This window comes from Coloeus monedula (genome assembly GCF_965178545.1).
Source record: "Coloeus monedula genome assembly, contig: HAP1_SCAFFOLD_63, whole genome shotgun sequence".
Lineage (NCBI taxonomy): Eukaryota > Metazoa > Chordata > Aves > Passeriformes > Corvidae > Coloeus > Coloeus monedula.
In genome coordinates, this window is record NW_028120825.1 from 1,891,751 (window position 1) to 1,915,451 (window position 23,701).

General features: G+C 45.9%; 1 protein-coding gene across 1 annotated transcript; it reads left to right on the top strand.

Annotated features, from left to right (window-relative positions):
* Nucleotides 1–9,866: 9,866 nt before the first annotated feature.
* On the top strand, nt 9,867–12,392 carry LOC309585532 (inositol 1,4,5-trisphosphate receptor-interacting protein-like 1; the record flags this gene model as incomplete). Its single annotated transcript, XM_082303507.1, has 3 exons — nt 9,867–10,149; nt 10,654–10,746; nt 11,119–12,392. 3 exons carry the CDS (start codon nt 9,867–9,869, stop codon nt 12,390–12,392), a joined length of 1,650 nt encoding a protein of 549 aa, XP_082159633.1.
* Between the last annotated feature and the right edge of the window lie 11,309 nt (nt 12,393–23,701).

Genomic DNA, 23,701 nt, shown 5'->3' on the forward strand with positions numbered 1-23,701 from the left:
CTCCAGGATTTCATCCTTCAGCACCGAGAGCTCATTGGCGTTTCGCGCGGTGAAATCGTAGCGGATTTTGGCAAATCTCTTGGGCACAGCCACCCCCTGGGCCTCGAAATTCCTGCAGAAGAGAAGTGGCCTGAAGTTCATTAACCTGAGCTAGACTGTTGGAAGGACTCTGTGTGGAAGCTGGAATTGTATTAGAGGATCATCATAAACTAAAAATATATGTGACAATGTGGCCAGATTGCAATGAATCTAAAGACAGGACAGGGTTGGCTCGAGCTCACAGAGCTGCTGCCTCCAGTGTAAACTAACCGCCTCGTGAAAGCAAATGGTTTTTCACAGACATTATTCAAATAAAAGGGGAAAGGGGAAAAATAACCCAACCAAGAAAAAAGGAAGGTTCCCATTAGCAAAAAAAGCCTACATGAAAAAGTGAGGTTGTGAGCTATGGCCAAAGGGCCGAGTTTGGTGCTGATTCTCAATCAATTCAGCAAATGACAGTGCAATGATGCAACTGTTTTTTTAGTCAAATTTAGTCCTGATTCTTCACAGTAATTTGCCTCAAGAAAATGAGCCCCATATCCTTTGGTGAGTTCCCTGTTGGCTGAGGCCCAGACCTTCAGGCCGTGACTTCTCAACATACTTGCAGTGAGACTGGCTCCCTCTTAATTGCTTCTTTTTGAAGTATGGTTTGTCACTATCATCCTGCTGAAGATGAACAGGGCTGGTGTCTCATCTTCATATATTCTTCCCCCTCCTCCCCTCTCCTTCTTTTCCCCTTTTTCACCTCTAAATAAATTTCTTAAAGGCGATTTAACCGTGGGATAGTCTAATCCACTTTAGTCCTTCGTGGTCCACCCTCAGATAGATGTGTTGGCACAGAAGAAGTAAGGGTGTTCCTTTAGGATCTGATACTGTAATAAAGGGAAGAGAAAGATGAAACAGGCATTTCATGTTTGTCTGTTTTCTCTCCATGTCATTTCGTGAACATGTACTCACACTTGGCCAAGAGTAGTGCATTCAGACACTGCATATGAGTGTTGAAGAGGGGACTGAGAAGGAAGAAGCTTAGTGTTCTGCAATAGGAATTATGCTTTGGGGATTTTACGAATTGTTTCCCTCTTTTTCACCATCATGCTCTTCTTGCACACTTCCTTGTCTTTTGCTATTGAGCGAAAGTCTGGAGGCTCAGAAAGCCCAAGTTTCATCTGAGAAAGATTTCCTGTGTCAGAGAGAACGGAAGGGATTCTGTTTCCATCCTTTCATGCCAGGAAGGATGAACTGCCTGTATCAGGAGGTGCCGAATTGGTTCTGGGTGCTGCTGTAGCTCACAGAATTGCAAGACCCAGTGCTGCAGGAGTTCAAATAACAGACCGGTGGAAAGGCTCAGGGGCCACAAGCTGTGCTGCATCTCTCATGGACTTGCAAGGAACCTCTCCTTTGGTGTCTGTGCAAGTGCTGGCTGATGTGGGCACTAGGATTGCTCTTTTAATCAGGCAGCTCCAGTACCTTTCAGAAAAGAATTTTCATGGCACATCATGAGCCATTAATCTCTTGACTAACCATAACATTTCCTTACTCCTTGGTTTTACAGCATTACTCAAACACTGACATTTGTCATTTCACCAGCCATCTCCCTTGACCTCTAGCATCAGGCACTTGCAGGGGGAAGGATCTGGTCTCACAAATATTTTCATACTCTGATCTCTGTGATTTATTAACCATGAAGTTTTGCCTTCAGAACTCAAGATGCCATTTCAAATAATTTCATGTGCAAAAGTCGAGTTATTGGGCAAAAGGGATCCTTGATAGCTGGGTACAAAGGACAGCAGGACTGCTGTTGCTGTTTTCTTTTCAACTACTGTGCTTGCTGTGTGACCTTGAGGAAATAGGTTCACTGCAGCTTTATGGTTCCGTTTTTGCATAGGGAAAATAAGGGCAGTGATAATTGCTTTCAATTGTAAAACACTTCAAGATTTATGGAATATGAATGATTCTTACTAAGTGAAAAGTGTTGCAAAGCTGGCTTAGTTGCACACTGTGCTAACAAAATCCCGTATCAGCCTATTGACCCCAGCCTGAAACACTCATTAAAGTTTATAGGACATTTTGGTGGATGAGTTGAGGCAGTTGTTCTGCTGGAAATATCATACTGAAAGCACTTTTAAATCCATCATCCGCTTTGACTTTTTTCTCTATTAAAACTAAACACAACTGCTTGCTCTTTCCAGTTTTCTTAGTTTAGTTTTTGATGGGTAAGTACTCACTGTTAACTCAGCTTGTACCCCCATGGCATCTGAGACATTACAGTTCATTCTAGTCATAGCATAAACACACAATAGCTGTTGTACTGAGACAAAAAGAGTTATAAAACATGTAAGATATCCAATGGACTGGTATTAACTATCAAGTTGCATGGTCACTTTTGAATGTCAAATGTTCTTTTTATGGATACTGCATTAATTTAATTTGTGCTTAAACGTTAGCTAGGCTAGACATTGGTGTCTGAAAAGTTTACATATTTTTCCAATGTCAAAATGTGTAAATTTAGTATTAAAGAAACAAAACATATTTACTTGTACTAGAGGAAAAATACTTTCGTAGCAAAGAAATTAACTGAGGTGCTCTTCAGAAATAGGTCTGGCTTGCTTACAGAATTGTTGCTTATGCAGTAAAGCAGATCTACAGATGTTTTCTTTTTTTCTTCCAGATAAAACTTGGATTGTTTGAAAAGTGGGGAGATATTTCACCATAGTACAAAAGAAGATACAGAAGAGGAGAGCAGAATGAGAGCTTTGCAAGTGCCACATGCCTGCAGCCTGCTGTCTTTAGCAATGCTGTTCCTTCCAGTCACTGGAACGTCAAAACAAAATATCCCAAGACTGAAGCTTTCCTATAAAGGTAAACTTTTCAGTAGTTTTTCTGATTCTGGCACTTTGGTTTCGATGTGATACTGCCAGCAGTTCTTTTTGTATTACTAACCAGGAAATACATAATAGAAGCCTTAAAGATGGATGAATTCTGCCTCGGGGCAGTATTAAAATCTGGGTTTTTTGTTGTGTCGGGGCACATGTTTCTGAAGTATAAATGTCTTTTAAAAGTATTATTTCTGTTTGCTCCAAGAGGATGTTAACAGACTATACATAAATTAGAGGGGAGTGGTCCTTGAAAGGCTCTGAGGTGCATTGGAGACATTCCTGTGTGGCTGGTGCGGATGATGTGACACATGGAGGACATTCACACCTTCCTACAGCATCAGAGAAAGTTGAGAGCGCTGACTCAAGTGTTTCAAGGGGACTGACATTTATTTTTGTAATAATTCTTTTTCTATCACTAAGTGGGTATGTTAAACTCTTCATATGTGGTTTTCTTTCTCCTTGCCTCTTTGGATCACAAAAGCGTGATTCTCTGCAGAATTTCTTAGTCTTGTGTGTAGTTCTTGTTAAGAATGGTACCGTCTGAGGGATTTCAACACAGACATATTTATGTATTAATGGCCAATTTTTTAAAGAAGGTGGATTTCTTTTTGCTTTGCATGTACAGTACACCTCCACAGGCACAGAGATGTGTCACTGACACTTCCTTCTTTAGTGGAAACAAATGCTCTCCAGTTAGTTATGTTTCAGCTATGTCAGCACCTTGCCCTTAGGGGAGCTATTTCTGCTCTGTTTTTCAAACTTATGTCTTCCTATGCATTGCAGAGTTACACTCAGGATGGTGTGATGGGACAGGCTGTAGAGCCTTCATCGGGGCTTATGATATGTTTATCATGAGTTTAACACCCAGAGAAATGTATTGAGTAAGCAGAATGACATGCTATTTATTTACAAGCTTCTCTTTTGCTAGATTTGCATGCCACTGTGCATGCTATTCCACTGTGTATATAAATGTGTTTGGATGTGTTTGTGCGAGAGAGACAGAGGAAGCAAGATCAAGGGATCTTGACAACATTTTTATAAATTCAGGGAACAGTTGCACTCCCTGAAGCCAATGCATACAGAAACTGAAAGAGCTGACATGAGTTATGAAAGTTAGCAGTAAAACCCTCCTGACATACAGCCGGCCTTCTCACAGCTAGGCCTTTTGAGCTAATTCCCAAAAGCAGCATATACCATATGGCCATGGCATTTACTGTGGATTTGACACTCACGATTAGTGAATTCCTCTCAACTTCAAAAGCAGATAGCCTTTGGCAAAATCCTGATGGATGCCTTTGGCAGGTAAAGAGGGGGAGAAAGAAAAATTAGTGAGGTCAACACAGGGGAAAAAAAATGGCTGAAATCTTAGTTTAAAATAGTGGCAGAGACCTGCTGGGAACAGTTGGGAAAATGCCTGAGCTCGTTTAAAAAGACAGTGAGCAGATGATTGATATTTAGGCCCTGACCCAAACTTTTCTTAGCAACTTTATAAACCTTTCAGTTTGGCTTGAGGGATACCGTTTCCTGTCCAAACTTATTCACCTATATCCCTGTAGGGGGGGAAAATCAACAACAGATACAGATGCAAAACAGCACATAAATCTTAGTTTTGAGAGCTGTGATGGAACTGAAAAGTCAGAAGAAAGAGAATTACCAGAATTTATTGTGCCTTGTCTTACTTTCTTGGGGGGTTGGAAGGTGTATATTTTTCCACATGGAACAAGAAATAATTTAATGCTGTTTTTTCACATTTATGTATTGTAAATGATTCCAGTATGGCGTATCATAATTAAACTATATTTTGCGTGTTGACAACAGAATATCAGATGTACTGAATATTTAATATAGTTGTGAGAATTAAGTCCACCTTCCTCCCCCCAAATCTTTCAGACAAAACAATTCCAAGGTTTCTGAGAATAAGATGTAGGAGAAATGAACTGTTTTGCCAGTTCTCATAAAATTGTTAGTCATGTCACTGACAAGTCCTGGCATCTCTGTTCTTTGGAATTCATACTTGAACTCTCATGAAGAGGAGAATACAGGGCTCTTTTCCTTCTTTATGGAAAACAGATGAGAACTGGCCACATCAGGCAGTTCCAAAAACCTGGTCACATGTGTCTTTGAAGGGAAGGTTTCATCTCCTTTCAGGTGCAATGTGCTTATGGCATAGCTCCATCTTCCCAGAAGAGCTGAGCATTTGCTGGGGCAGGAGAGCTGGAAGTAAGCGGGACTTTGCTCTGCAGTTACTGAATCTTCCAGTTGCATCAATCAGTGCTGGATGGAGGAAGAGGGAGAGGGTAGGGTGGTTAAAGATGTGTCTATAACTGCAGGAGTGCTTCAATAAACCACAGCATGTCAAAGCTCCTTTGTGTTCAAACAGCAATTGAAATTTTAGACCTTCTCTGAATGGCAGTTACAGGTTTCCTTCTTCTCAAGGTTGTCATCTTAACGAATGGGAATCTGTGCAGGAAATGTTAAGATATTCCAGTGAGTGATGTTGGGATCAATGTAAAGTCATACAATGGATTTCCTTTATTGTTTGTCCCAGTCTAAAGATGTGTTCTAAAAAATTGTGCATGTATAAAACTAAAACTACACACAAATCAATTAAAATATGTTGTAGTACAGAATCAAAGTCATATATTTTCCACCTGTGTTAACCGAATACACTATGATCTTTAATCACATACCTCATCCTTTCACATTTTCCCTGATCCATTAGTTGAAAAATTCTCTTATTCACTCAGACTTAACGTTTAGATACTCGTTCATGTCATTACTATCCCAGAAATTGTCACTCCTCTTGTGATGTTTTTAGGGTGCTCTCACTCCATATACCTTACTTATTCTGTGTATCTTAGATACTTCTACAAGATTGAGGTGCTTTTACTATTACAGCTTTAATATTAGGAGAAGGTAACAAACTGTCTTCTAATAGAAGATTATGATCTTTAGAAAACCAGGGGATGATTTTGAGTAATATTCCATATTTTGACTCTCTTTGCCCAGTACTGCTTTCAGTCTAAGACCAACAGTGTGTATTTATCACTCATTTTCATGTAGCTGGAGATAACCTGTGACCTTCATCCAAACTGCAGAACTCCACAAGCACAGAAGTGATATTCAGCTTCCCTAAGCAGCACGTCCTTGTTGTCTGCTGCCTCATTTAACATCCTCATTCCAACCTCTAGAGCAGATGCAGAAGGTTTTCATATACCAGTGTAATTCATTAATGTCATTTTCAGGACAGCATCAGTTCTGTTACTAAAGAATGGAAGGCTCAGTGTCCTAATTCATGTATGTTTAATTCATACAGTGTAGACAGTCTTGTTTCTGTTTGATCTTCTGAGTAATAATTTTTCCTAATGCATTGGGAGGTCCTTCCATAAATATCGTGTGTGTGTCTTTTTAGATTTTACTTCATAGGGAGAAGTAAAGAATAGCCAGACCAGAAGGTTGATTGCCTTCTGAGAAAAAGAAGAAAAAAAAGCAAATTTTTCTCAATTTGTGGCTATCCTAAAATTTTCCTGCCGAAAGAGAGAATCCTAATTGCAAATTTAACCCTATTGATTTGATTTACTTGGCTGCTTTTCATGGACATTTTAGTAAGTGCAGTCTGTGTTCTCAGTGAATGCATTTATATTACAAAAGTGTGCACCCTAGTTTCTTGGCTGGGGGGCATGCCCTAGCCCAGATTTGGACATTGTCACCAGTGACATCCACAAACATCTATCATTCCCGTGTGGGAATGTGGCCATTCCCCAGAGCAAGCCATGCTTACTGTGACAGCGGTGACTTGGTCAGAGGACCAGGAATCCTGCATTGTGACACAGTACAGAGGAATAAGCAGGACTGAAGGCAACGTTTGGCTTTTAAAGCAGGATTTACTTAGCACTGTTAAAAACGACTATGGTAGTAATTTACATCTAATAAACAAAAGCATTATTCTCAGCTGATTTGTTTTTCTCCATATAGAATGAATTAAGATGCAGTCTCATTCTCACTGAAGTCATGGCAAGAGTTTTTCCACTGAAGTAAATTGAAGCCAGATCAAATTCACGCTCTTCACTTTTTTCATCTTACCTAAATAAACTAAAGACAGGTAGTTCTTTCTCCTCTGCTGAAGGATGACAGTGCTAAATCATCAGCTCCACATGGAAATTAGCCATGTTTAAGGATTGTTTAGTTTCACGCAGTGTTTTGCGCACAGGATTTTCTTCCCCCAGAGTGATCTATTCTTAAAACATGGTGAAAAAGCAAACAGAGAACATTTTGGTGCCAGGAATTCTTTTGAAAATTTGACTGGGTGAGTGCATTTCCTTAATGTTCAAAAATTCTCCTTTGACCATGCTATTTAACAGTGTCAAGCATTCTGTTCTCTATATTGTTTTTGCTTTAAACCTGTTTCATTTTAGAACTGATGAGATGCTTAACTGTTGCATCAGAGCAGTTAGTTTGTTCAGTTTCAGTACAGCTGGCTTATTTCCATGTCATGCATCATTTAATTATACATATAAAACATAGTTAAAATTGTACAGCTCCATGAGCCTCACTTAAACTGTCTGTGGCACTGCAGTAATCCCAGTACCCTGACGGGGTGTTGCACAGCTGTGACTGGTTGGAATGTGGTAAACTGGTGATGTGTAAGAGAGCCTGGAAATGAGCTTGCATTTTGCAGCTGTGCTCGCTCTACTGGAAGAGGAAGTTAAACCAGAAAAAAACTGCTCTTGTGGCAATATCAGCATCTGTAAATCTGAATGCTTAATGAAAATCAGGGAGAATGTGCTGAGTGAGGAAGTGGTGCTTTTCCCTTGTTTGTCATTTAATTAATTTTTGGTGGTTTGTTATTTCTCAGAAAAATCTATCTCAGATTCCTCTGTGGAAAAACATGAAGTGTTTATGTGAGAGTGAAGATCCTAGTATTGGATGATTGTCTAGATATGCAAAAGACTTTGCCTGTTTTGTCTCAAAAATGCTTTCTGGAGGCAGTGATCATTGAGACTTAAAATGTACCCTAGCTTGAAGATGGATGGGCACTGCTGTCCATGTGTATATGCTGTCGACTGAGTATAAACTTGAAGGCATCTATTACATCTTAGTAATGGGAAAAGCAGCAAATTTCTTACAGACATTTTTTTCCTTTTTTAAGCTAGTGAACTTGAAGGTCAGATTCAACTATATGTTGCATTTTCTGTCATATAATTATCATATCTATAATGTCCTGAAGAGCAGCCTCCAGTCAGTGACATCAACAGTTTACACAGCAGTTGAACTAAGAATAACCTTGGAGAACTGACCCATGTCAACCTCTTATGAGTGTAAACTCTAGTTCACAACAGTTTCTGTTTTTTCATGATCACAGAAGGGCCTCAGTTGGATAAAAGAAGAATTGTGTTCAAAAAATACAAAACTATTCTGCTGAATGTTCACTTTACTGTATCTCAGAAGAGGAGAGGAAACAAAACTGAAAGAGTAATACTTAACAAAGTATTTTTGCTCCCTTATAAAAAGAAGGACAGGACAACATCAAAAACAGCTTCCCTAGAAGAATGCAGGGAAGATACATGATAAGTGGCATCAGCTTGGAAGAGGGATCAAAACTCTTTCTTTGATTGCTTTTACTAATGACATCTGTTTAAGCAAATCCAATTCAGAGCAGTTTCAGGAATCCCAAACTTGTTCTCTTTCTGAGCACTATTTGGAGGGCATGATCTGCCTGACATCAGTGTCTGTCTAGCAGTGGACATCTGTGGTCACTATGCAGGTGCTCGATTCACATCCTGTTTCCTTTTCCTCCCTCCCCATTTCTGCAGTTCCATTTGTAGGTGAGTTCCCCAAAGAAGAGCTGAGGAACATAGGGGATGACTCTTCCGTACTCACAGTCCTTTGGAGATAAATACACAGAGATAGCAGAAAGAGTCAGAATTTCCTTTAATAAACCAGTGCAGTATCAGACAAGTCAGAGAGATTGGTTAACTCTGTTTAAGGCAGACAATTTTGAAGATGGTGGGAGTGACAGATGTACATCTTTGCTACAAATTTGAAAAATGAGACATTCTACTTTCTGAACAAAATCCTGGCTATCCCAGAATTTTGCACTGTGTTGAACCATAGAGTTTTAAGAGCTGAGAGGTTGTTGAAGACACCAAAATTTTGTAATTAACTTACTGGGCCTCTTTAAGGAGGGTGTTACGTCTTCCTGTGCATCATTCAAGCAGCCTGGATTTCTTTCAGAAAGATTTCTCACTAAATCTGTAACAAAACATTAGCCTATATGACATCCTGCCCCAAAAGTAATAAATATAAATATTATTAATAAAAAATGTCCCCCTCCAAGATTAAATAAAAGCTTACACCTATATACCAAGAGCATCCACGGATCATGTCACACAAATTTATATTTGACAAGGGTTTGTGTGGGAGGGCGCTTGTGCCTGCTTTGTACAGGGAAGCTCTGGGGTTCCCAGGTTCACGACTGATGGGTCTGCACTTTGTGTCTGTTGAGGCTCTGGGTGCCCAGGGCCATGAGCAGTTCCCGGGCTGGGGATGGCGGGTGGGGCTGGCCTGTGATGCGCTCTGGGGCCTGTGACAGCACAGGGGCCGTGTCACAATGGGGGCAGCTATAAAAGGCCCCATTGGTTGACGCTGCCCCCAGTAGAGCCTGGGCAAGCGGTGAGTGCCCACAGGCGGTGGGGAGGCAGGGCTGGGGGAGGGCTGGGGCAGAAGCGCTGGCACCCGGGGCGTGTGTTCTGTCCCTGCGTCCAGGGCCCAGCCCCTGGCGGGAGCGCCTTGCTCAGGCTCGGTGCTTGCTGGGGCAGCGGTGCAGGCCTTGCCTCCTGCCAGCTGCCGGGGCCTCTCCTTCCTGCTGCCACATCCCCATGGCTCCTGCCCTGCACTGGCTGCCTCCATTCCGGCCCTACTGAACCCCTTCTGTGTGTCCTCTTGCAGACCATGGCTTTCTTGTCATTGCTCTTCGTGCTCGTGCAAAGCCTGATCCAGTACCCCCAGCCAGCTGGGGATGGGCTGGATGAGGCCACGCACCGGCGAATGCAGGAGCGTGAGGAGCTGCTCGACCGCGAGATGGCTCGGCTGCTGCAGGAGCTGGAGCAAGGGCCCCCGGAGCAGCAGGACGAGGGCTGGGGAGCCCTGCTCTTTGGTGCCCTGCAGCAGTGGCCATTCTGGGCTCTTGCTGGACTCCTGCTCCTCTTGGGCCTGTGGTTTAGCTGCAGGAGGAGTCCTGAAGCCAGCAAAACCAACAGCAGCGGCAAGGACCAGACCTCCTGCAAGACCTTGGGAGAGGAGAAGGAAAAAGAAAAGGAAGAAGACAGTTTGGATTCCGAGAGAGATGGAGAAAACATTGATGTGACTGTGGAAGCAGATGACAGTGGCAGCGGAAATGAAGGAGAAGGCAGTCCTGTGGCTGCAAATGAAGGAGACGACAATGATGCCAATGAACGAGATGAAGATGTGAAGTTGAAGAAAGACAGTGATGTTAAAAGTGATGATGGCCATGATGCAAGGAAAGATGAAGGCTGGAGTGATGGGAATATGCCAGGAGACAATACTGCTGAAGGAAATGAAGAAGAACCTGGCAATGTTACTGGAGGTGTGGAAGACCTAGATGAAGCAAATGAAGGAGAAAACAAGGATGTGAAGGTGGAGCCAGACAAGGATGCTGGAAAGGAAGAAGAAGGAGATGGAAATGAAGAAAAAACCGATGATGCGTATATGAAAGCAGGCAACGATGACGTACGTGAAGGTGAAGATGGAAAGGAAGAAAAAGCGGATGTGAAAGTGCAGGAAAGCAGTGATGCCAGTGAACAAAGAAGCAGTGATTGGACAGGACAAGAAGACAGCCGTGATGGTGAGAATGCAGTAGACCATTGTGGTTTTGCTGCAACTGAGGAAGAAAAGAAGGACATTGGAAATGAAGAAAGCAATCTTGGAGACAAAGATGAGAAAGCCAGTGCTGCCGATAGGAAGGGAGAAAAGAATGAAAATGGAAATGGAGAGGAACATGGCAATGTTGCTTCAACTGAAGAAGGTGTTGATAAGATAAATGAAGGAGAAAGCAGCAATATGAAGCTGAAGGAAGACAGTCATTCCAGTGAACACAGAGCCACTGATTGGAATGGGAAGGATCAGGAAAACAGGGATGCGAATGTGAAAGGTGAGAAGAATGAAGATGGAAAGGAAGAAGAAGGTGGAAATGTGGCTGCCAGTGAAAAAGAAGGCAGTGGTGCTGGCAAGGACAAAGGCAGCAGTGGTGGAATTGAAGAGGAAGAAGACGCCTGTGACGTTGGGAATAAGCGAGGGATCCTTTTAGTGGATCGCATACAGTGTCCTGTCGAGGACGTGGAGAGAGGTCGCTCAGTGGCAGCTGAGCTGATGGAGAGCTTCACGCGTGTCTTTATTGACAGTGTGAGCGATAGTTTCTACCCGGTGCCTCAAGAAGCCATCGGGGTGGGCAGTGCCTTTGAGGGTTGGAGTCCCCGTGAGCAGGATGTGGTGTACCGCGTGCTGGTCCCACTGAATCCCCCACCGGGACACGCCTTCCACCTGGAGCTGAACAGTGCAGGGCAGATGGCAGCAAGGACCTTCTGCGTCCGTGTGGAGCTGGTGTGCACGTGCGAGAGGGAGCAGCTGGGCGAGAAGCTGTTGTGCTTCCTGCACCACTCGCAGGAGGAGCTGCGGCGGAAGCAGAAGCCCAGCCTCCTAGAGACACTCTGCACCGGCTCCTACCTGGACGTGGAGAAAACCTCCCACTGGTTCTACCAGCTGGTGAGATGCTCGTGGCTGCATTTGCCTCAGTCGTACTCATGGCACTTGGTGTTTCAGCCCTGCAGCCGGTCCTGCCAATTCCGGCTGAGCAAAGGCAAGAAGAGCCTGATGGTGGAGATGCTGTTTGGGGTGCGCCACGGGGACTCCGACATCTTTGTGGTCAGCCAGCCCACAGAGGCCCAGAAAGGCGGCTCCAGCATCTTTGTGAGCAGCCAGCCCGCCGAGGCCGACTCCATCGCAAGCACAGCGTGGCCTGAGACGTACGCTGTGGCAGAGGCAAAATTCTTCCAGCACGTCGCCAGGCAGGTGCCGTGTGAGAGCTTGCACCTGAAATGCCTGCAGCTCTTCACCTGCATCCTGAGGGGCACAGGTTTTTCCAGCTCGACCTGGAAGACTGTGGTCATGCACGTGCTGACCACCGTACCGCTGTCCCAGTGGCGCAGGAGGGAATTTGCGCGGCGGCTGTGGGACATCATGGCATACCTGCGCCGCTGCCTGCAGTTGAAACGCCTGGAGCACTTTGTCCTGGGCAACCAGAGGCTTCCTGCGGAGATCAGCTTGCCGCCAGCAATGCGAACGGTCGAGCCGCTCAACCTCTTTGAGCACCTGGCCCGAGATCCGGCCGCCCACGCAGAGGCAATGCGAGCTTACGGTCAGCTGCGATTCCGCCTCTGGATGCTGCTCTCCAACCACTGAGAGGAATTCCCTGCACAGAGCTGTGCTGGGGGGGCTCCCACCCGATGGCAGCCACGTGAGCACTGCATAATTCTTGCTTTTTTCACTGGCAATCCTGAAGCTGCTTTCCTGTTCCTGCGGAAGGAAGATGCTGCGGCACATTAATTCATTGTGCAGACACACATCTCTGCGTGGCCTTGCCCTTCACCTTTCAGTTTACCACGGTGCTGTTGCAATGTTCCTGCGTCTACGAGGCAGAAACTGGCTCCACCTGCACATCCTTACAGAAGACTATGAACTGACAGAGGTTGCTTGGCATACCTCCAAGTCCAAAAAAGAGCCTGTTAGGGACTTAATGTAATTCTTCAGTAAGCTGTACTTATTGTAGTTTTTTAAGGATGTAGTTTTTCTTAGTATATGAAAGTACAACAGGTAGTTTTAAGTCACACTACCATGGAAGAATAGGTAGTCCAAGTTTTCATAATGGGAACTGGATATATTATCCATGCTTCAAGAGGCCCTTTAGTATTGTCAGTGGGTAAACTATTTTGTAAACTTACCCTTAGTTTAGGCAATTAAACTACACTGCTGTAGTTGCTTGGCTGCTTTTCAGTAATATCCAGATATTTATGTTAGGAAAAACAATAAAAGGAGAGAAGTTTCTCAAATTGCCTGAAAAGTGTCCTTCTTTATATTTAATCCAATGGTTCTTAGAGAACGTCCATCCATTGCAGCTACCTGAAAAAATGACAAAGTGACTCAAGCGGTGATTGTGTCCAGCAGTCACATCTCGGTATTGCACTTCTGCAACTCACTAGAGCAGGGGATTAATTTTGTCTCATGAATGCAACCAGAAGTCATGATGGTTGAAACAGCTAAAATATTAATTAATCCTCCCAGTGCTGCTTCAAACCTGCCCCTCCTCATTCAGAGCATGGGAAAGAAAGCTGCTGTGGCCCACATCAGAGAGGGAAGGCCTCTGAAGGGACAGGAACAAGCAGCTCCATGTGAGGAGAGCAGGCAGGAACCTCCCAGAGGAGGATCGCTGCCAACAGCAGAACTCGCTGTTCCACTGAGAGGGAACTGTGCTCGCTGGGGTCCCTGCCTTTTGCTTCCTCTGCTGGGCAGGCACTGCTCCCACCACAGCCCCTTTGGCCCAGCTTGTGGAAGGAGGAGAACACCCTCCCTGCTCCCTTCTCCCCAAACACACACACCCACTTTGTTCCCCTCTCCTCTGCCCCCAGCTGCAGAGACCTGCCCTTTCCCTTGCTCCAGCGCTCATCAGCCCCTTCCACAAGGACATGTGCTCTCAGTGGGTAGGACTTGATCTCTGTGTGCCATTGAGCCTTACGGCCTGACCGCACAGCTTGTGTGGCCTCTGGAGCGATGCTTGGAGTCAGGGAGAAGCACGGCCCCCATGGCTTCTTGCTGCACAATGCACCCAGGGCTAGATTGGCCAGGGCCAAAACTATTGCAGGTGGTTAAACTGTGGGTGTGGCTGTGAGTTTTGGTGCAAGTGTGCTGTGTGTCTGAGGAGCATGCTGGGAGAGGGGAAGGGCAGAACCTACAGCTGTCCAGTGTTGCCACTGAAATACTGCTGTGCAGCTCAGGTGCTGATTTTAACTGGTCAGTAGTATGCAACCCCACTAGGATGGAAATTGAAAACAGTGCTCCATAAGAGCAAGCATAGCCAAATGATCTGGATGTCTTTCTGGCACTGAGCTGTTCTTTCAGGCCTTGAAAACAGGGGCAGCTCTGATAAAGTAACTGAGCAGCTGGTTGGTATTAACTCTCCTTTGCACTGTCAATTCACCTTCTTTGGGAATAGCTCACCCTGCTCTGTGTCTCTCCTAAGCCTGTCAGTATCGATGTGAACGTGCTTTTCACACCCATGCCATCTGGCACTGGTATTACACCAGAGTTCCTCCAGTTCAAGGTCTTTCAATTTTTGCATGAAAGTCTCGTCTCCTATGTTATGGACACTGCACTCCTTAGGAAGCTGACAAATACATTTGAACATAGTGGGAAAAATGTTGAAGTGGAAGCGTTGCGAAGATGTGTGGCCAATTTCACAACATCTTTCCTGTGGAACTGCTGCAGGCTGAATGGAGCAAGTCCTGCTGTCAGATGTGCATTCGGAGAAAGCAGGTTTGAATAAAATAAGTCACAGCCAGAGAACTGTCAGCGCTTATCAATAGTGTCAAGATACGAGTTTCTGTAGCCAATTGTCCTTTGGATTTACTGAAGAAAATCCCTTACTGGTTTACATCCTGGACACTGAAATCCTCAAGAAAATTCCCATTTGCTCCAAAGCGAAGTCCCTTTCCCTTTCTTCCTGCTTCCTTCATCAGTGAAGCACAAACTGAGTTAGAATTTAAAACTGTGTTGTTCTCTGTACAGCCCCTACCAGAGAGGATGAGCAGAAGTATCAGGACAAGCTGGTGGTGTCTTCTCTGGCCTTAAACATCTGGGCTGTAAGATGTAGCGAAGTCATTTATCTTGCCTCAGCGTTGCCATGTTCATGTCCAGAGAATGGCCTGTTGTCAGAAGCCTTTCTGAAGATGCAGTTACTTGAAAATTGCAGGTGCAGGTGCTTGCAGCTACTCTAACCTTTTGTGCATCCTTCTGAGGGAAGCATAGTCTGAAATGAAGAAGTGGCAGTATTTTGAAGGCAAGTGCAATTAGAAGGAGGGTAATTTGTTTGGAAAGGTGGGGATAGCACTGCCTATAATTTCACAAAGCATACTTTGAGAAAGGAAGAGCTGTGTGCCTTAAGGTGCTAATCATGATCAGCATGTTCCATTCTGAACACCTGGACATGCTTGCAAAATACAGGACATGTCTCCATCCAGGCTGGAAAGAAGGAGCCCACTGCTGCAGGGTGGAGTGGGTTCCTTTGTGCAAGTCAGCACAAGTCCCAAAGCCTTGAGGTGGACTGGAAGGTAGAGAGCTTCTAGACACAAGCTATTGCCACAGAGTGTTTGGTTGGTGTTGCCTGTTCCTAAGAGTGTGGACTAATCTCCACTCTTCATTCCCCGTGTCTGTTTCCTTCCTAAGGAAGATTCACGCCTTTCTGGTTGCAGGTCATGTGCTTATGCAGCTAAAGGTAGCTGGGAGGCTGCTGAGCTGAGCTGAGCTGGTAGGCTAAGTGGAGCAGTAAAAGTCTTTCCCAGTCAGTGAGTTGACCTCAGGTCCTTCAAATAATGCAGTCCAAGAAGATTTTGCCAGTATTTCCACTGGAAGCCTACCACGGGTCTCTTGCTTTTTCTGTGTTTGACTGGCTGGTAGATTGGGAGGGACAAGGGGGTGTGAAATGCTTGACCAGGGCATGAATGAAATGACTTTTTTCTTTAGTTGGTCCTAGGCATCTCAACCTGAAGTTCTAAGGAGAGAGAGTGGGAGTAGCAGAGTTTGTTTAAAGCTGCCTTTTCTCCAGGGTCAGCAAATTAAGAGGCTCTTTACTACTCTGCATCTGGTAGTGTGGGCTTTCTGAATAGCTTTAGCTACAGGTGAGTTTATGAAACACCTTCCTTAGAGTAGGGCGGAGGTTTTCTCTTATGTGCTTGATTCTCAGGTGACTGGAGGTCAGAAGAAATTTCCCCTCTTATTCTGCATCTTAGTTACTCATGTGGATTAGGAGAGCACTGTGAAGGGACTGGAAGGTAGTGATCAGTAGAGATCTAAAAAGAGGAGGATGAGATGCGCTGCTGAAACAGAGTAGCCTGTGAAATTCCTGACTCTCTCCTCTTTCTTTGTGATGATGCCTGTGAATGACTGATCAGTGGCTGCTGTGATCCTGTCTTCCTCTTCTTCCCTCCCTGCTGGGTAGCACTTGGGACACGGAGCTGTTCAATGGCGACCTCATCTAGATGGCAGAAATTACAAGGCATTGATTGTTATTATATAGGATGGTTCAGAAAACTGTTTTCTGAGTGCACCGAGCTCTTGTGTCATGGCTGGAGAAGAGAAGGGTGATTAATCAGACATTGTGTGTTTTGTCAGCCCTCAGCTGATAAAGAGTATTTCAGAGATCACCCAAGAGGAATTGGAGTAGCCCAAGGGAGCAAAAAGGGAGCTCCTGCTGTGCTGTGCTGTGATCGGCATCAGAGCAACCCTTCCCAATAAACAGCACCATCGTATCCAGTAGCAAGGATCTCCAGTCAGAAAAAAGCAATGGAGGAGGTTTGTATTGAGGATGGTGTCTAAATGCAGACACGTCTACATCCCTATACAAAATAGAGTTCCTCTCGGAACGGCAAGAGAGAAGCCAGTTGCTGCAAGTGTCAGGAGGAGCACATTAGAGTGGAGCGAGCCAAGCTTCAGGAGTTCTGTGGTTTCAGGACTTTTCTTTTTCCTTTTCCAAACTTGTATTTCTTGTTACAGTGGCTTGTCCATTTTTCAGCCGGGCTATTGATCAGCCACATCTAGCGTAAGAAGTAGTTTGGATGGGCCTGAGTATTTTTATCCTGCTTTGCAAAGCATAAGTTGGTTATGTGTGATCTTTTGTCAGTCAATAGACAGATCTTTGAAAGTGCTCCTAATTCTTTCCCTGCTCCACACTGCATCTCTACCACCTGATGTTCCTACCAGAATGAGTGATGGGGTGAATGAGAAGAAGAGTTATTTTGCTGATATAATTTGATTTAAGGTACTTGCCTGTGGATTTGAACTCTTGTAGTAAAGCTTATAAATCCTTTAGATTAGAACAGAAAAGCATGGAAAAACAGTCTGGCTTGAGGGTTTTTCCCCAGACTCGAACTGGCATCAGCAAAGTGGATGGTCAGCTGAAAACTTTGAGTCAAATCCCTGTAAAGTGATGTGTCAAATCACGGCAGAGGATTCGCGTGGAGTTTGAGAAGAGTTTGGTTGCGCTCCGAGGTGTGACAGTTTCCAAGGTGTGAGCTCATGTAAACAAGGAAGCAGATGGGGCTTCTAAACTCTGAACTAAAAGTACTTTGATGAAGGTTTTGTACCACGGAGTAACCGGTGATGGGAAATGAGTGTCAGGGCTGTTAGAAGGTGGAAGAGCCATCTTTCCCTTGGGGAAAAACCAAAGGCAAAGGGGTGGCCTTGTTTGTTCTGGCTTTGGAAGTGACCTTCCCAAGACTTCTGAAGAAAGGGGACGGGTTTTCCCCCATTTTCTAGAATTCTGTCTCATTAAGAAGAGTTGTCTGAACCCAGCGCCCTGTCGGTTCCCTGCGGGAGAGGTGGGCAGGACTGAAATACACTGTTCTATTCAGCCCCTAAACAGTGGGTTTGCCTTTGGTTTTGTCTAAAGCCAAGGGGGAGCTGCTGTCTCCAGTGAAACAAAGCTCCTTCCTCAGCTAAAATGTTTTCCAGCAGCGCTGGGAGGTCGGGCTGCTCTTCCCCGGCCCTGTGTTTCCAACAGGGTGAGGTTTGTGTGTGCCCTTCCCTTAGGGCAGATTCCTCCTGTAGGCAGATTCCTCCTGTAGGCAGCTTCTGTCTGTGCAAGCTGGGGTGACTTTGGGATGGATGGAGAGATCCTCAAGGGAGTCCAGAGGAGGCCAGGAAGGGCCAGGAAGTGCTCCAAGAGCTAGAGCATTACACAGACGGGCTGGGAGGGCTGGGAATGTTCAGCCTGGAGAAGAGAAGGCTCTGGAGAGCCCTTAGAGCCCTTTCCAGTGCCTAAAGGTGCCCCAAGAGAGCTGGAGAGGGACTTGAAGAGCCTGGAGTGAAAGGACAAGGAGGAATGGCTTCCCGCTGCCAGAGGGTGGGTTTAGATGGGATATTGGGAAGAAATCCTTCCCTGTGAAGGTGCTGAGGCCCTGGCACAGGTTGCCCAGAGAAGCTGTGGCTGCCCCTGGATCCCTGGCAGTGTCCAAGGCCAGGCTGGACAGAGCTTGAAGCAACCTGGGATAGTGAAAGGTGTCTCTGGCCATGGCAGGGGGTTGGAACGGGATAATCTTTAAGGTCCCTTCCCACCCAATCCCTTCTGTGATTCCATGATTCCAGCGTCTCTACACACATGGAGAGCCAAAGCGCAGTGCAGCATCTTTGGCACCTGATCCTTAAGGTCACTTTGCTGGGCTGATGTTGGGAAACAAGACCTATGGATGGACTGATGAAGTCAGTCAATATTTTTGCCTCCTGCGTGGAAAACACCTGCGATTCCTTTCCTTGCAGAGCTGCTGGGGGTTAAACAGCAGACAGTGCTTATGGGAATAACCCCTCAGCTGATCTTTGTCTTCCCTTGGTGGTTATTAACAGTGGCAGGGAGTTGTCTCCAGGATGCCCAAACGTCCCAGTGTCACTGTACGTGTCCGTGTGCGTTCATGAGGTTCCGAGGTGGGAGCCAAAGCTCCGGGCGTGCGGATCCATCACCTATTTCCATGTGGAGTGATGTTCTGTTTGAAGGCATCCCCGACCTGTGTCTGCTCAGCTGTCTGGCCACACTTGAGTGAGGAGTTCCAGTAAGGATATCCATTGGCTGAGGAGAGCTGGAAAGGCAGACATGGAGTCAGTGTTACCAGGAAAGGGGAAAGCTGATCGGAGAAAAGGAGAGGGATAGTGGTAGATGAGTCATGGTCTGGCAGATTTTGGTCAAGGTGTTCTCCAGGGAAGCCTGTGTCCCTGGAGCTCAGTTACGCTGTAGGGTGCTGTTGCCTTGGATTGGGAGAGGCTCATTATTGCTGCCCTTTTCCAGCCTCATTTGCTTTCTGTATTTAACTGGGGCAACCAGATCCAACTGAGTTTTGAGCCAACTACTTGTTGCATGCCACCACTACCCCTGCAGCTCCATTTCTCCAGAAAAGGGGGAGGGAGAGTGAAGAGACAGGGACACAGGACTAACCTTCCTCTTGCAAGTGTCCAATGTCTATTTCCCAGGGAGCTCCATGGAAGATTTCTGTGGGTGGTTCCCAGCCGTTGTGGAATTTGGGGATGTAGGTGGGGATGTTCGTGTCTCGGGGCCACTCGGCTCTAGGACAGAAAGTGGGAATATGAGGTGACATTCACGAAGAATGTGTCTTTCAGGGCATCCCCTGAAAGAAGAAGCAGGAGCATCAGGGAATCCAAGCATCCCGTCTGCGTGGGGAGCCTGGGGAGATGGCAGCTCTGTCCTTACCTGGATCTGGTCCATGTCTCCCCCAGGGAATCCCAGAGGTTTATCTCTTTGGGTGTCAGGTGTCCTCTCAGGAAATCGGTGGTGTCTTTAGAAAGCAGTGGGCTGAGGACAGACGGGGCCAGCTCGGGGCCACCGCAGCTGTTGATGATCTGGGTCACACACAAACCACACAAAGAGGAGAGAACTTGCAGGAAACGGTCAAAATGTCAAACCAGGGACACACAGATGAGCAGGAATCGAAGACAAAGCTGATCCTTGGATCAGCTCAGTCACTGCAAGAAACATCAACCTAAGTCTTTGAAGGAGACTGGACAGTTCAAGGGAACATGAGATTTTTTTGGATTGGAGTCAAAGGAAGAGCTGATCTACAAATGAGCTGTTGTTACAGACGAGTGAAGTGTCAGAAGCTGACACTTCAAAAAATGGAAAGTATCTTGCTATTCCTTTGTGGCTCCTTTTCCAAGTTGGGATTTCTGCTTCCAAGCATTTTCAGTGCAAATACTGAGCCGTATTTGCCTGAAGGTGAGACCAGGCAGATTCCCAGTGGGGACTCCAGCTGGCTGCCCCTTTTGTTCACAGTAATGCCTTATTGACCCGGTGGAAGGATTCATATTTGCTGGGATTCCTGTATTTACTTCAAGCTTCAAACCGGATCAGAGGCCAGGAACAACCGGCATCACTTCTGGAAGTTCCTGAGAAAGCTGTGGCCAGGTATGAGCAGTTTTCCAACCCTGTTGCACAATCTATCTACTTGTAAGTGTGAACTAGAAATAAAAGGAGTTCCCAGTGAGACCTGGGAATAAGATTTACCAGTTCCAGCGGCCTGAAGAGGAAATGCAACAACTCTGAAGCACGGGGGTTTTGGATGTGCTTCCTTAGTTTGGCCTGAAAAGAGAACGTAAACACAGTTTAACCCTAACCTGAGTGTGCCTTCTCTTTTCTGTCACATGGGGCGAGTGTTGTGGACTGATGAGAACAGTAAGGGATGGAGGAGTAGGAATCATTCATTTTTATTTTGTGTCCATTTCTAATTCCCAATGAATTTCAGGAGGGGGGGAATACCCTCTCTGTTAAATCAGTGCCTTTAAAGCTAATTTGAACAGACACAGAAGACCTTGGCTTATTTTGAAAGTCCTAGTGAGGAAGGGCCAGGATTGTTGGTGCTTCTGCCTCTTGCAGGGTTGAGAATCCCACTAGTTCCATGGATGAAAACAACAGGATAGGTGTTCTGAGGGTCCCCTGGCAAACTGCTGACAAGGGAAAGTCTCCACCAAGGTCTTGCCTGGGGCACCCGGAGCTGCCCTGGCCACTGAAAGGCTCCAAATCCAGTGGTATTTGAGGTGAGCTGTGGCAGAATGGAGGAGCAAACACTTGGGATTGATTTACTGCAAGAACTGGGTTTCAGTAACAGCAATCAGCTGAGCTGTGGTGAGAAACCTCTCCAGTTTGTGCTCCCATTCAGCTCCTTCTCCTGTCCTGGACTCCTGGCGCTGTTGCCATGGGAGACAGGCTCCCCGCTCCTACCGAAATGCAAAGCATTTGAAATGCCGGAGATGAAACATTAATGTGGAGTGGGAAGTGCGAAACAACTGCTGGCAGCAGGGTGACCCAATGAACGGGCACTTCCCAGGGACTCGGCAGCCCCATGGTGAGGAACGTGGCAGGACCCCACCACAGTGTCCCAGCTCTGCTGCGTGCTCCACCCTGGGCTCTTGCCAGGAGATCAGCTGCTCCTTCTGATTCTGAGCAGGCACAAATTAGCCATATTTGCTTCTCAAAGAAAAGGCTGGAGCTTGGTATCCTGCTTTAAGGTTGTTTACAGTCTCTTGGTTTTCCTTATTAATAACTGCCCAGGAAGGAGCTTGTAGGATGTGTTCGCTGGACAAGTTTGGTCACAACTGACAGAATTCCTGCTGCAGTGGTGAGGCAGGGACTGAGCCTGGTTCACTGTCCCCAGAGCTCAGGTAGTACAGGACAGTCAGGCCAGTAAAGCCCCTGCTCAGGGCTGGGAACGAGATCCTGGCCAGCTTTCCCTCTCTGCCCCTCTCTGCAGTCCTGCTGGCCTATGTCATGCCCTGGGGCCACTCTGCCGTTGCTCAAATGGCCAAAATCCACTCATCCAGGAGTGGGAAAGGGAGGGAGGGCACAGGAATTCATCTTCGGTGGTGAGGCCTGGAAATTTTCAAGGCAACAAATTGATCTTTGGATAATTACAGCAGAGCAGAGAACACGGTGCCATGGGCTCTGGCAGGGCTGTGCTCAGCTCTTTGTTCTCTCCCAGGTCCAAAAGTGTGACCAGTTCCAGCAGCAGCAGCAGCAGTGACAGCTCAGCCAGCGACTCCTCTGACAGCCAGGACTCCTCTACCTCCTCCGAGGACAGCGACAGTGAGGACAGCTCCTCCTCCTCCTCCCCCTCCTCCTCCTCCAGCAGCTCTTCCTCCTCCTCCGACTTCGACTCGGATCCGAGCTCCTCCAGCAGCAGCAGCAGCAGCAGCAGCAGCAGCAGCAGCTCTGAGGATGAGCCCCCAAAGAAGAAGAAGAAGAAATAGCTGGGGAGCTGCAGGACTGGTGTGGAGTGGGGGACAAGCCCCTCCCAGGGGCTGGAGCACACGGCTGCCAAACATTCAATGGTCAACATTTCTACTGCTCACACTTTCCAAGTGTTTTGCCTAGTTGTTCCTAGGACATGGAAGGTATTAAATGGCTTCCTGAGATGTACTGAGAGAGTATTTTTGTGCTTTATCCTTTTATGGAAGATTTTACTTTTTTAGTTCCAAGAAAAATTAAAAAAAAATCTATCATCAGATTCGTTTCCATGAGCTGAAGTCCAGTAACCTGGATGCTTACATGCTGGAAAGCAAAAGCTTTTTATTGCAGGTTATGTTGTGCATCGTGTGCTGTTCCTCTGTTAATGACAGCTTCACTTCCATTGAGAAAATCCTCTCCAACTGTTAAAAGCAGAAGTTTTTCAGCGCTGCTGTGGAGCTGTGGCATTGTTGAAGCTGAATGCACAACGTGTCCCACACAGAGCCTCCCATCTCATCAGCTGGTGCCAAATGGATTCTGTGCTGCTGAGCTTGTGTTCCAATGGCTTTTCCTGATGCTTCCAGGTCTGTTGGGTGGAGTCGCGGGAGACAAGCACTCAAGGCATCATGTTCAGCAAGTCTCGATTTATTTTTCAAAACTACACTTACTTATAGTACCTTTAATTAGCTCATACATATTGCAAAAGTTGAGCTCCTCATTGGTGGGAGCTATTCCGTGGGATCTGCAAACACGGTGGTCTTATCTTTCTCTTCCATATGGTTTCTGTCTTCTTTCTTATCTGAATGCACATTCTGTTATCTATGCAACTTCTTGCTCAAGGACTCAGTGTCTGCATCTTTTCTAAGCCTCCTGTGTTATCATGACCTTTGCTCTTTAGCCATTCTTCAGAAAGACTCTCAACACTTCCCCTGTTTTCTTTTTGCATGATCATAGTCATATTGACTGACTTCAAAATTAAATTTTTTATACATGACATTATACAGCTAAGCATAAGTAAACCAAGCAAAACAATTATTAGCAACAGCATTAAGGATTTAATCACACTTTTCATCCATCCTTCTAAGCCCATCCACTCTGTAAGTCCTTCTAATCCGAAAAATCCGGAGTCTTTTTTTATTTTTTGGGAGTGTTCAATCAAATTCTTAATTTCGGCGTGGATGGACTTAGAATGATCCTCAAGATCCATACAGCACATTCCTTCAAAGTCTTCACAGCCATGGCCGTGGGCTAAGAGTAGAAAATCTATAGCTGCTCTATTCTGAAGCAGGGCGTGTTGGACTGAACTCAGATCTTCTGCAAGTTCAGACAACACTCGGCTGGTACCGTTTGCCTGTTTAACTACCCAACATGCCAGTTTTTCTAAGTGACGATGGGCTCGTGCCGCAGCTGCACCAGGAACAAAAAGGGAGGTAAAAAGCACTTCTGATTTGCTCCATAGCGTGAGGTCATCCTGACATTCAGGTGTTATAGTTTCTGTTAAAGACCTCTGCCATCGTGTTCGGTGTGTAGCATTAGGATGGTGCTGTGGAAGTGCAAGACTCAGTTGGCCAAAGGTACAGGGCCCACCTACAGGCCTGGATGGAATACCTGACCAGGCACGATTCCCACAAATTAGGAAAAACCCTCTGGGTAACTTTCGAGGGAAAAACGTTCCAGGGGCTGCAAGAGATCGATTTCTCACGGTAATGTTGCACCATTC